General features: G+C 56.8%; 1 protein-coding gene across 3 annotated transcripts in view; it reads right to left on the minus strand.

The window, feature by feature from the left end:
* Window positions 1–207: 207 nt before the first annotated feature.
* Window positions 208–13553, minus strand: part of ARHGAP27 (Rho GTPase activating protein 27) — a 30917-nt gene continuing 17571 nt past the window's right edge. For all 3 annotated transcript variants that reach the window (XM_067020882.1, XM_067020881.1, XM_067020883.1), the window contains 15 exons: window positions 9365–9772; window positions 8936–9118; window positions 8637–8717; window positions 8480–8563; window positions 8026–8093; window positions 7630–7720; window positions 6999–7103; window positions 4310–4408; window positions 3236–3341; window positions 2959–3081; window positions 2787–2885; window positions 2519–2596; window positions 2298–2432; window positions 2035–2140; window positions 208–1929 (listed from right to left, as the gene is read on the minus strand). In XM_067020882.1, the coding sequence (XP_066876983.1) occupies window positions 1752–1929; window positions 2035–2140; window positions 2298–2432; window positions 2519–2596; window positions 2787–2885; window positions 2959–3081; window positions 3236–3341; window positions 4310–4408; window positions 6999–7103; window positions 7630–7720; window positions 8026–8093; window positions 8480–8563; window positions 8637–8717; window positions 8936–9118; window positions 9365–9772 (1944 nt within the window). In that variant the 3' untranslated portion in view covers window positions 208–1751. The remainder of the gene's footprint in view (window positions 1930–2034; window positions 2141–2297; window positions 2433–2518; window positions 2597–2786; window positions 2886–2958; window positions 3082–3235; window positions 3342–4309; window positions 4409–6998; window positions 7104–7629; window positions 7721–8025; window positions 8094–8479; window positions 8564–8636; window positions 8718–8935; window positions 9119–9364; window positions 9773–13553) is intronic.

The raw sequence follows: 13553 nt of genomic DNA on the forward strand, positions 1-13553 counted from the left end.
AAGAGCCAAAGAAGTTTACGTTAGAATCTGGCCTTCCGGGATTCCCTGGCGGTCCAGTGGTTAGGACTCCTTGCTTTCACCGCCGAGGGTGCAGTTTCGATCCCTGGTTGGGGCACTAAACTCCCACAAGCCGCATGGGAAGGCAAAACAAAAAAAAACAAAAAAATCCCTGGCCTCCCAGGTCATTATGAAAGATATTTGTCAAAGTAGGAGAATAGAACACATTTTATTGAACACCTGTTAGCTTGATTTATAGCTTTACAATATGTTGACGTATGGTATGAGGCCTCCACTTGTACTCTTGCCCCAGCCCCTCTGGCATTAGGCGTGGGCTTCGGTCAGCCCTCCCCGCCGAACCATAAGCTCCACCAGGGAGGCAATGTGTGGTACCCCTGCCCCAGAGCACAGGGCCTGGCACAGAAGAGCAGATAATAAATATTGGCTGTGAGAAACAAATGAGATAATCCAAGTAAAATGCTTGGTATGGTGCAAATGTCAATAAATATTAGCTATGATTGTTTGAACACATGAACGGGTAGGTGGGGCAGGGGGCTGAAACCCATATACTGAGGTGGTTTGTGTACAAGAAGAGAAGGGGGGCTGATGACCGCAGCGTTCACACTTCCTTTCCTGAGGATGTACCCTCCTTCCCCCTACCCATCAGGCCTCTCTCTCAGCTCTTCACGGCAAGGTGGGCGCCAGGGAGGCATACCTGGCAGCCAAGGCACTGAGAGAAGCTAGGAGCTCCTGCCGGTGCTATTCCCCTCCCTGCAGAGAAGAACAGCTGGGGCAGATTCCCTCTTTGCCTTCAGGGACCTCCCCAGGTCCAGACAGAACCCACTCAGCTTAGTTTCCCTGATTTACCATAAGGCCATGCTGGGGTTGAGGGGTAGCTGAAAGGATTGATTTCACCCTCACAGGAGGCTGTGCTCTGGTGTGAAAGGAGCCTGAGCTGGGGAGTCAGATCACCCACCAGACCCTGAACAAGGCACTTTGCCTTTGTATGCCTCAGTTTCCTCATCTGTAAGACGGGATTACTAGTAGAAATGGTGCATGTCAAGTGGCAGGTGCAGGGTACACATTTAGTGACCAGGAAGAACCCTTGCACAGAGCACAAGTGGATCAGGGAGGGCAGAGGCCCAGAACCCCAACAGGAAAGTCAATGAAGAGGGTCTATAGCCAGCCAGTGATTGGGCCTGGCAGGAGCTTCAGCCCAGAGGCCTGGGGAAAGGTAGCTTCAGCTGCCTGCTGGAGGCCCAGCTCAGTCCTGTTTCCGCGGCAGGGAGGTTGTCGATTGCTGCTTCTTGATGGGCACAGTGCCATGCACGGGGCCGGGGACCCACAGGGTCTCCCTGAAGGCCTCCACCAGGCGCAGGCCTGACCCTTCGGCCAAATTCCTCCTCGCAACAGCGGCCGTCCCAGAAAACTCTCCCCCCACCCCTCATTCTCGCACACGCACAGTAGGTGGCGCTGTGATAAAGAACAGAGCCCAATTAACCCCCAAACAGGCCAAATCAGAGGCGGGGAAAAAAAAAAAAAAAAAAAAATCACATTTTGAGAACTGCCCACCAGGGGTCGCCATACCCTCAGAACCGAGAGGTGCAGAACTCGCACCGGCCTGTGGACTGGTGGGAGGCGGAGGGTCTCAGAGATAAGAGTCCAGCCGCCCCGCTTCTGTGCAGGACCACTGTCGCCGCCCCCACTCCCAGGTCCGCAGCGCCAGCATTGGGGATAGGGGTGCGGGCCCGCGGTCAGTGCGGCGGGAAGATGTCTGAGCACTGCTGCAGGATGAGCTCCACCACCTGGTTCTGGAACACCATGGTCATGGGCATGCTGGTTTCCTCTGTCTCGGGCCGCAGCAGCGTGGGCCCGAACACTATGGCCACGCTCTGCACGGACATGCGGTTCTGTTCTCCGTGCTCGATCACCCTGCGGTGGGGGTGGGGTGGAATCAGGGCCCAGAGCTGGGGGGAGGCGTGCGGGGAGGGTCCTATCAGGCCCACCTCCGCATTCCCGTGCGGCTCCCCGGCTCACCTGCACAGGTGCTGGAAGAGCAGCCGCAGCGTGTCGTGGTTGGGGGCGGGCAGCGAGCGCACCAGGTTCCGAACACAGCGGCTGCGCTGGGCCTGGTCCTGCAGCTCTGGGCAGGGGAAGGGTCAGAGGCAGAGAGAGGAGAGGAAGGGAAACAGAGGGGGCTAACTTCCAGTATTTTGCGGGGGCGGTCGCAGCCAGAAGGGTGCCTGAGGCACCCCAGCCCCACCCCTCCCCCATCCGCCCCACCTCCCCCAGGCGCTCACTGATGGCCGCGATGAACTGGGGGAAGTGCGAGAAGGGGAAGAGGGGCTCGGGCAGCTCTCGAAAGAAGAGCTTCAGGGCGCCGGTGATTACGTGGACGTCCTCCCAGCGTCCGTCGTCCAGGTCCAGACGTTCATCTGCGGAAAGGGGGGAGGGGAGGAAGAGGAGGTCAGCATCCCTTTGCGCCGTCGGGCCTGGGGCAGGGACAGGGGACGGGCCTCACCGTGGTCCACCTTGTAGCGCAGCTTCTGGATGGTGGCTAGGTTTCCACTGATGCGGTATAGACCGTCGATGTCCAGCCCTGGAGCGGAGGGAGGCGCTGACCGCGGGTTCGGTGGGATGGCGCTAAAGCCCCTGCTATGATTCCTGCTCAGGAACTCCCGTTCTTTCCCCCTCGACCCTGAGCTCCCCGGGGGTTCCGTCTGGGGTCCTGGAAGGAGGCCTTCAGGCTCCCGGAATGCCAGGCCCAGCCGGCCGGCGCGCGTACGTACCCCGGGCCTCGACGGCGCGGATGCACTGCTGCACAAAGCGCGGCACCGGGCTCCTCTCGCGCTCACACAGCACGGCCAACGCGCAGCCGAACACCTGGTCTGGGGGAAAGGCTCGTCAGCGTCGCCTCGCCCCTGTGCCACCGGCACCCAGCTCTCCGGGTCCCTCCTGTACCTCTGATGTAGCCCTTCTCCCGCAGCGACTGCAGCGTGGGCCGCCTCAGCAGGAACTTGCGGAGCTTGTGCCGGACCTTGCTCAGGTCGCTCTCCAGACCTCCGGGCCCCGGGGTGGGCACGGCTGCCCAACGGGAACGGGAATGCGAGGGCTGGGTCAGTCGGTGGCGCCGGGGTTGGCCCGGCAGCCCTAGCCCGGTCGTCACCCCACCCACCCACCCTCACCCCGCCCAAAGGATGCCCACCACCCCCTCCACCAGCCTCACCCCCAAGCACACCTGCACCAGGCCGTGCCTCATCCTCCCGCCAGCTTCCTAGGCGCTCACTCGACCCAAAGTCCACGCTGCTGCTCTCACTTTCCTCCTCGGGGGGCAGGTCTGCGGACTAGAATCACAGAGCCTCAGAGAGGCAGAGCGTTGGGCCAGCTGGGGGTCCTTCTAGGATGGGGTGAGGGACCCAAAGTGCCCTCCCAGCAGGCCTGGACTGGAGACACCCAGGCAGAGAGTTTGCTGTTTCCTTATCCAGGTCAACCCCCTTCACCTCCACCAGAGAACCCCAGAACGCTCACCTCCCTTGGCTGCATGGAGCCCTCCAGGTGTTGGAGACAGTCACCCTGTTCTCCCCCACCTTTTCTTATCCTGACTACCCCTACCAACCTCCCAGTTCCCTGCTCACTTTCCCCATAATTTTCCTTAGCTCCTCTGTACACACTCCAGTAGGTCAGTATTCCTCAATATGTGGCTCCCAGTTCGAGCTTGCAGTTTGAGCTGGGGCCAGAGCGCTGCCAACAACCTCACCAGCATCACCTCCCTGGATCTGGATTCCTACCTCTGTTAATACAGCCAAGCAGGGCACCCAGTGTTGCCTAGTCCCTTAATAGGGAATTAAGGATCAAAAAGCCTCAGGTTGTTTCAGGTGAAGAGCTGTCAGAGCAGGCCTGCCCCATCTCTACTTATGCAATTGGTATATTGAACTTAAAAAAACAATGCTAGACTCATCAGTTCAATCCTTTTAAATTCTGTCTTCCGGTTGCAGCCTGTCTTTCCAGCCTGAGGCTGTTTAGCAGAGTATTTACTTTTCTCTTGCCTCGGTGTGGAATGGGACACTCCTCTAGGATATGCCAACCTGGAGAGTCCTCCCGTGCGGCCAACCCCAGAGGCTGGATTCCCTTCCTTAAGAAAGGCTATTTCTTCAGCAGCCCATCTGCATCTGCAGAGAGGGCTACTTACCCACCGGTGCCATGGAGCTCCCAGTGCCCGGCTGGAGGGCCCCACCCACAGTGGGCACAGCTGCCCTGCATAATGGCTGCCCATCCCCTCCCACCAGCCTTGGCGGCCCCCAGCTCTGCTTACCAGCTCCTGGATGCCCTGGGCGATGGCCTTGTGCCAGGTGCTCATAATGGCCTCCGAGTCATGCTGGATCAGGTACTCTGAGCCATCTCGGCTCCGCAGCTGGTGGGACACAAATCACTCAGTCATCTCTGGTTCGCTGGGTCTGCCCCAGGGCGGGTACAGAGGTAGAGGTGATCTGTTCCTGTCCCCAGGAACTCAGAGTCTAATAGAGCAAGGGCCTCACCCCAAGCCAAGGTATTTCACCTCATTAAAGTGGTAGGTAACAGCATCTCCGTGTTACAGATGGGCAAACGGAGGCACAGTGAGTGTGAGCAACTTCCTTGTGGACACACAGCTAGTGAACGATGGAGCAAGGATCTGAGTGCAGAAGATCTGCACACCTGTCAACGGTCTGGGGTGCTTTTCCCTGCCCCATCCTGTCTCTGCATGAGCCACAGAACGCGGCAGGCCTACCCAGAGCACAGGCCAGCAAAAAAGTCAATGAAAGAAACTCCCGGTGGGAGACCCCAAAGCTGCTATTTTATACTATTGAGGAGCAAGCAGATATTAACAGCCTGGGCGATTTTTCAGCTGACTGCTGTTTCCCTAACAAAGTCTCCAAAGAACAAGGTGAGGCAACTTGGATGGATCTCTCCTCAACCTCTGGCTCTGAGAACCAAGCGTTCGAGGTTGATGGGAATGGTTTGTTGCCACAGCTTTGGGTCAAATGAGAGTCAGGGTCAGCAAAAACTGTCTCAGACAACAGGGTACAAACTTCCAGAATCAGAGAGGGCTGTGTTTTGGCTGTCTACCTATTTAACTCAGACTTGAATGCTACTTAAAATGCTTCCCAAGACAAAACCAAACAAACCTGTAAGTTCTACCCCATCCCCCTCCCTGCAAAGACTAGAGAACCTTCAGTGGGCACACCTCGCGTGTGCCCACAGATAGCACAACCTCGTGCTAACCTAAACTGACAGGATCCCTGGCTGTTATCCCAGAGAATGGCCCAACAATGCCTCTAAAACAATAGCCATTATTTTTGGCAGCTGTCTCAAAACATAATCAGTTCATATCTGAGTTTCATATAGAAGGCACATCTGTCTAGTTACATATCAATATACTGCTCAAGACATTCATTCTGTTGACTGCACAGGCAAGCCGAGCTCAAACCAGCCATTCTCAGGGGACTGTTCCTGAAGTCTTCTGTGACTCTGGGGTGACTAGAAAGACCGGCCATCCTCAATGATATAGAATTTGGGGCGGTCTCTTGACAAAAATCCAAAGTCACCTACAGGTCACCCCTGAGTGGAGGAGGGATGGCTGCCAGCCAGTGGGAAGCAGGGGGCTCCAGGATTTCCATTCAAGACTGTCAGCCTTCCCATTGGCTTGAGGAGCTCTCAAGAACACCATCTGCCTTCCAGTCCTTGCCAGAAAAGACAACTCAGAAGCGTCTACTCTGAAACTTTCATCAAAAGCCTGGTCAGAGAGGTGACATTCAGAGAGCCCTGTTTGAAGGATGTCCCTCCAGATCAGGAAGGAACATACCTAGCAAATATGACGTCCCTCCTCAATCTGACGTCCACGGCAGACATTGCTAGTCGATTACAGCGCTAAGCCTGGAGAAGGCGCCAGACCTACTGATCAGAGTGGCTCATGAGACAAAACAGGTTTCCAGCTCTGCTCTGTGGATAGTCTGGTTCTAGAACTGAACGAAGCTGGGTGAATTATCATTAAAGGACACACTCGAGCTCCTTGCAGAATTGCTTTTTCTGAGCTGAGATGGAAGGTCATGCTTTTCGGGCTTTCATCAGATGTTAGCTGAAGAAGCCCAAGAGTCCCTTTACTAAACTAGAACGGAGCTGCACACTAGAAACTGATTTCCCTCAAAATCTAGGAAGGTTTCCCTCCGCCCCAATAATAAGAGCCATGTAACTGATTGCCGTTCTCTTTTCACTCTGACGACCAGGAAACCTGGAGCTGATTTTTTTCAGCAACGACAACCTTAGTACCTATACATCATCCTAATCCCGCTCCACACTGCCCTCTTCCTCTAACTTGTTTTGTGAGTCCTGGCTTTCAGTGGCTTTTACCAGCTCACCATATGCATTTTTATTGTGAGCTGCCTCAAAACATTTGGGGACTGAGGTGAGGGTAAGAGTAGTTTAAAAACAAGACAACACATGGACAGTGAAGGGAGCACAACAGTGAGGACGGTGAAGACAGCACATGGACAGCGGCTTGGGAGGGTCTTGCCTGGCCCCACCTGGCCTCTCTCTTCCTGCTGCAGAGCCTGAGAAACGTGTCCACGACCCTGGTTTATTCACTGCCAGTTGGAAGCTGGGCTCTGACCAGCTACAGCAGGTGTCCCAGCCTACCAGAGTAAGTAGCTGGGGACCCAGAGCCTCCTGTCTGTCTCAGGCCAAAGCAGCTGGGATGAGGACTGCGCTTCTAGGCACGACAGTTTCATTCCCCAAGGACCCCTACTTGGCACCAAGGACTCCAGTGAACTCCACTCCTGGAGAGGGAGCTGCAGAATCTGTGATGCCAGGAAACACTGTGGACGGATCCCCAAGGTGGAGGCAGTTTGGGTTTTGAGCCCCGGGATTTCCAGCCCTAACTCCCCAGGTCCACCTTCTTGGGGCTTGCTTAGTGAGGGTCCCGAGCCATCAGTAAGCCCCTTCTCCTTCTCCCCCACCCCACCACTCACCTCCAGCACATTCTTCTTGCTGGATTTGTCTTTGGGGGCCCAGGCGAGAGAGGCCCCCTTCAGCTCCACTGTGTACTCAGGTGTGGAGAGCTTGGAAGGCTGCCTCTGTGGGAAAGGGAAGAGGTGAGGGAGCATGGTTACAGCGCACCCTCAGCTCAGCTTGGGCCCGTCACAGCATCCTGGCTCCAGTCTACCAGGCTCCCTTGGCTTCAGGGACAAAATGGGGTCACAGCTCTGGGGGCAGGGGGCCCAAGTGTTCCTGGAACCCAGAGATTCTGGTACTTCTTAACCATGGAGCCTGCAGGCTGGCTGGTTGTTTGCTACCTGCCCACCTAGGAGAGGAAAGGAGAAAGGAGTGCAGCCCCATCTCTGCGAGCGGGTGTGTCCAGTCCCCAGCCTCCCTGCCCACCAGGCTGGAGCTGTCCATCCTCAAGGACTGGTGCCCACGCCCAAGGTGGCTGGAAGTGCTTGTCCTGGGGTGATCTGCTCTCATCACTCCCTGCCAAGGCCCAGCTCCCTTGACGCTCATATTCCGTGGTCTCAGACATAGCTTTTGGCAAGCCTGATGAGGTGAAGACCCACAGGAGTCAGGAGCAGATGGGGTGGTCCCTGCTGGGCGCCTGGGCCTTACCAGGCCACCTGCAGTCGAGGTCTTCGAGTCCTTGAAGAATGTCAGGATGCCGCCCTCCAACACTGTCCAGGAGGCACTCCAGTTCTTCTTCCTAGGTGGGGCGGTGGTGGCAGGGCTTGGGTTTGGTCCTGGGCTGAGGCCCCCCTCCTACCTCCAGGAGCAGGGCGCAGAGTTTAAGAACACAGCTTGGGGCACCCAGCCGTAAGGGGTGGACTCCCAGCGCTAACACCTGGTAGCCAAGGGACCTGGGGCAAGTCACCTCCTCAGTGCCTCAGGACCCTCACAGGACCTCATAAAGTCGCTATGAGGGTTAACAAGAGCCTGGCATACGGGAAGTGCTCAGTGAACGTCATCGTTAAGGCCCACCGTGGAGTCTGGGGGCAGACGGGTTCTCACCGGAGCCGCTTTCCTTTGTCCACCGTCTTGGTTCGATGGAGCACACCTGCCTTGTCCAGAGTCTTGATCTTAGAGAAAGAAGGGGAAGGAGGAGGCAGTTAAGGGGGGGAGCCACAGGGGGAGTGGGGGGGGCGGCGAGAGGCTAGCCTCCCTCTCAGCCAGGCGCTCCCCACAGGTTGGGCCTGAGTTTCCACTGAACCCTCTTTGCCGGCACCTGGCCTCTGCTTGGGATGCCTGCTCCCACAGCAGGAGAGACGTCCTTCCAGCCCCAAGCCTCGCCTCGCCCAGCTCTGAGCCTGGGATGACCCAGAACCCAGGTTCATTCAGTCCAGGCTAGTGCTTGGGGCTATGCTGGAGACATGCCTCCAGACCCAATCCCAGCCTCCACAGCCTCCAGAAACAGCCCTGTTTTTCTGTGGGGGTCCTGCCAGGTCCTACATGCCCCCTCCCTTACCTTCTCCTCAGGTGGGCTGGCCTGGGCTGGGGTCTCACTGTCCTGGCTGGATTTGAGGATGCTTCGAGGGGCAGGGACAGGGATCTGGGGAGAAAGACACTGTCATATATAACACCCGCCTCCTCTCCCTGGCACTCTCCCTTCCCCACTTGGTTACCTGGGGCAGCTCCCACTGAACGGAGGCGTCATCTGGATTGTAGAAGTAAGGCTTCCCGTGTTGGTCCTCCAACCTCATCCACTGTGGGGAGAGGGATGGTCAGGGACCTAGCTCACCTCATGATGCGGGAGCAAAAGTTTCCCTCCAACCAGAGCCCAACATAGCCCCAAAGAGTTTACATGGGCAGGTGTGGGTGATTCGGTCTTGCGCGGACTTGGAGCCCGCGCGGGAACTTCAGTTTAGAGTGTTAAAGGGAGCGACCCCGCGGCTGTCTGGGACCATCTGCCCACCGCCCCTACCTGTTCTTGGGTGAAGTTGTTAGTGTACAGCGTCTGCCCATCCTGGCTCACGTGGCAAGACCAGCCTGGGGGTGTGACCAAGGGAGAGGCGGGGCCGGGCTCACCGAAGGAGCCCACGGGGGAATAGTCTTCCTCTGGGTAACTGGCCAGCAACTCGGGGTAGTCCGTCTCAGGGGTTGGGGGCTGCAGGGAGCAGAAGAGTCAGAGGCTCTCAGAGCCAGCAGTGACCCCAGGGGCCCGCCCCTTTCGGTCCAGGCCACGCCCCCTCACCCTAGTTCCCCGGAGCTGTGGGAGACAGAGGCGGGGTCAAAGTCTCTCAGAGATAGTCCCGCCCACCCATGACCACGACTCCTCTCTCTCTGAGGCCCTCAGAGCCAGCCCCGCCCCCTGGCCAGGCCCCGCCCCTTCAGACGAGGCCCCGCCCCTCACCCTCTGGTCCCTGGGGCTGCCGGGGCTCAGGCCAGGCTGCATCTCCTGCTCGTCCTCTGGCTGGTCCTCGGACTCGTCCTCCCAGGCCGTCTCGCCCGTCAGCGGGTTGTAGAAGAACACCCTGCGGCTCTCCTCATCCCAGTACTGGCCCCACTCGGTCTCGAGGCTCTCGTGGCTGCCCACCGAAGCCGGAGACGTGGCCGGGCTGGCGGCGCCCTCGGCAGCCTCGAAGGGCGACTCCCAGGTGGTCACGCCCGTGTCCGGGTTGTAGTAGTAGGGGCGCCCGGTGCCCGCGTCCGTGTGCGTCTCCCACACCGAGCCGGGGCGGTGGGCTGCGGCGGCGCCAGGCGACGTGGCCCGAGGCTGCCTCTCTATGTTTGCGTACACGGGCTCTGGGAGGTCATCCACCTGCGGCAGGAGGAAGGAGACGTGACCTTCAGGGCAGCCCCGCGGTCACATCGTCCCCACTCGGGCATTCGCCACTTGGGCGACTTTCAGCAAGTCACAGCACCTCTCTGCCTCGGTTCCCCCAGCTGCAAAATGTCTGCCCTGCCCACTCCGGAAATTGTAGTGAAGAGAGAATGAGGAAATGTTCTTGAAAGCACCTTGTAAAGTATGAAGTGCCCCAGATGCATGGGACATTTAGATTAATTATTTATTAATAGTAGTAAAATATCGATAATGAAGTTCCCCAGCTGCACACTCACAGGTGTGAATCAAAGGTTGTGCAGGAACAGAGAAATGGCCTGGGCCCAGTTCTTTCTCGCCCCAGGCCCCAGGACACTTGGGGGCAGGGCCCTGCTCCATTCTACAGCCCCCACGAAGAACCCCCAGCCCTCCTTCTTCCTCTGCCAAGAAAGCTCTGAACTGGAACCAGTACTGCCTCCGGTTCCAGATTTGGAGCTGGAACTTCCCCAATACGGGGTTTGCAGGCCTCAGAATCAATTGCAGACAAGAGAAGGAGAAAGAGCCAGATGGGAAGGAGGAAGGAGGGCAAAGAAAGGAGAGCCCCATGTCCCCCTCCAAAGTAAAGTGAGGTGGGCTGGAGGGTCCGGTCACACAGAATATAAGCCTGGTCATGCTTAACACCCTCACGGCTCCCTGCTATCTGCTGGGCAAACTCTAAGCCCTTACCAGGGCCCCAGAGGCCTTCCGTCACCTGCCTGTCTTCCCCCCTATTTCCTGCCACCCCTGGCCCTTGCCTTGAACTTTAAGCTTCAGTAGCACCGGGTTGCTGGAGGCCCCCAACCTCTCTGCTGTGTCTGCTACAGGCCTCTGCTCCTTCACAACCTGCCCCTCTTGGCTGACTCCTGTTCCTTCTTTAGGACTCACCTCAGGTGTCAGGTTCCAGATCTCTCCCGAGATTTCTCCTGTGTGCCCACCACACCCAGCCTAGCACCCACCAGAAAGATAAATAATGACACTATCAAACCCCAGGCAGCAGAATAGCACGAGGAGATTAATACTGTTTTCTAAGAATGCATAATGGTACAAGAGAAAAGCAGATTTCAAAATGTAAACTTAGCACAATTCCAATTTTGTGTTTTTAGAAACTCTCCAAAATGCTAATGGAGGTCATCTCTGGGTAGTGTAATTATAGGACTTGGATTTGGTCTTGTTTAGTTTTTTTCTTTTCTGTAGCATCAAAATTTTGTGCAATAAATCTTTTTTAAAAAAATCATAGAGGGACTTCCCTAGTGGCACAGTGGTTAAGAATCCGCCTGCCGATGCAGGGGACACGGGTTCGAGCCCTGGTCCAGGAAGATCCCACATGCCGTGGAGCAACTAAGCCCATGTGCCACAACTACAGAGCCTGTGCTCTAAAGCCTGTGAGCCACAACTACTGAGCCCATGTGACACAACTACTGAAGCCCCCGTGCTCTAGGGCCTGCAACTGCTGAAGCTTGTGTGCCTAGAGCCTGTGCTCCACAGCAAGAAAAGCCACTGCAAAGAGAAGCCCGCGCACCGCAACGAAGAGTGGCCCCCGCTTGCCGCAGCTAGAGAAAGCCCACGTGCGGCAACGAAGACCCAACGCAGTCCTAAATAAATAAATTAATTTTTTAAAAATCATAGGAGTTCCTCTGTTGCTGTAACACCTTCACTAAGGTATAAACCAGGGGTCCCCAACCTCCTGGCCACGGACCGGTAGTGGTCCCCAGCTTGTTAGGAACTGGGCCGCACAGCCCGAGGTGAGCGGCGGGTGAGTCAGCGAAGCTTCATCTGCTACTTCCCACCAATCCCCATAGCTGGCATTACAGCCTGAACCATCCCCCACCTCCCCCCACCCCCCACCCCGGTCTTCCATGAAACCGGTCCCTGGTGTCAAAAAGTTTGGGGACTGCTGCTATAAACTACTCGAGAGGGGAAGCACCTCCCGCTCAAGGCAGCCTCTCACTGGGCCTTGGGCAGGCGCCTCCAAAAACTTCACTTGGCCAGCAAAGATTTGCCTGCTCTGTGCCAGGCACTGTTCTAGGCACTGGGAATGCAGTCGTGGACAAACGGACACAAATCTGCCCTGGCGGAGCTGACACCCTAGTGCATGTGTGTGTGAATGGTGGTGGGGTGAGGAGGGCACCAAGCAGGGTGATAGGGAAATGCACCGCACCTCGGTGATGACTGCTGCTAACAAGAAAACAAAAATAGAAGGGGGTGTTGCCATTTAGACAGTGTGATGGGCCCCAGGCATGGAGGGGGCAGGAAGAGCTGCGTACACCAGTCCACTCCTCTCCCTCGCTCCACAAGCTCCTGTGTGGCTGAAATGGGATCTTCCACACCACTTCTTTCTCTCTGTCCACAACAGCCCTCCTGTGGCATCCTGTATCCCAACCACACTGGCCTGCTGACCCTCCCCCAAACACAAAAGGCATCGTCTTACCCCCATGCCTTTGCTCCAGATGTCCCTGCAGCCTGGAAACCCGCCCCCCATTCCCTGCTGGCCCAAATCCTGCTCCTCTGCTGGTGTTCAGCCCACAAGCCTCACCTGGGGGAGGCTTTCTCCCTCGGATGAAAAGTCTAACCTGCTGGCACTCTGCTTGTCGCTCTGTTGGGGCCCGATGGCATTCTGCCTTGGCGGTCTGTTCATTGTCCACCCATCTGCCTAACTTCTCTGCCCCCAAAAGGCAAGAGTTTCTTGAGATCAAGACCCAGGATGATGTAACCGACCATAGTCGACCCCCAGGAGATGGTCCAATGCCCTGAGCCACACAGCCGATCCATCAAAAACACTTACTGAGGGCTTCCCTGGTGGCGCAGTGGTTGAGAATCCGCCTGCCGATGAAGGAGACACGGGTTCGTGCCCTGGTCCGGGAAGATCCCACATGCCGCGGAGCAACTAAGCCCGTGAGCCACGGCCGCTAGGCCTGCGCGTCCGGAGCCTGTGCTCCGCAACGGGAGAGGCCACAACAGTGAGAGGCCCGCGTACCGCAAAAAAAAAAAAAAAAAAAAAAAAAAAAAACACTTACTGAGACCTCCCTGGTGGTCCAGTGGTTAAGAGTCTGCGCTCCCAATGCAGGGGGCCCAGGTTCGATCCCTGGTCAGGGAACTAGATCCCACATGCCACAACTAAGAGCCCACATGACGCAACTAAGGATTCCGAACGCCGCTACTAAAAGGTCCCACATGCCGCAGCAAAGATCCCACGTGCTGCAAATAAGACCCGGCGCAGCCAAGTAAATAAATAAATATTTTTTTAAAAATGCTTTACAACAAACAAAACAAACAAACAAAAACACTTACTGCATGAGTACTCAAGTCAATTCCATGCCAAACTTCAGTAACAAACAAAAACCAAACACACCTGATATTACAGGCGAGACTGGGGTTAGCTTTGAGCCAGAACTTCCTGAAAATGAGGGTTCAGACACAGGAACCAGGGAAATCCTTGGGAGAACAGGATGCAAGCAGCGGGTGGAGGAAAGTGGATGACCGGACACACCTCCTACCCACCCCAGCTGGACCCACTGAGGCAGCGGCCTTGCTCATCCCGGGGACAGGGGCTGGAAGGGTGCAAAGGAAGGAGACAGGCTCTCGGGAGTAGGGATTTCCACGTGGCCAGGCTGCTGGCCCTGGCTCTGAGTCCACGGGGAGTCCCAGGCTGGTTGGGCTGATCGGGACCTTGTACAAGGAACACCCCCGGCCGGTATAGAGGAGATTTGGGAGGTAGAAGTTGAGGGCCCCCACGTGACTGTCA

Source organism: Kogia breviceps, chromosome 19 (genome assembly GCF_026419965.1).
Source record: "Kogia breviceps isolate mKogBre1 chromosome 19, mKogBre1 haplotype 1, whole genome shotgun sequence".
Taxonomy (NCBI): domain Eukaryota; kingdom Metazoa; phylum Chordata; class Mammalia; order Artiodactyla; family Physeteridae; genus Kogia; species Kogia breviceps.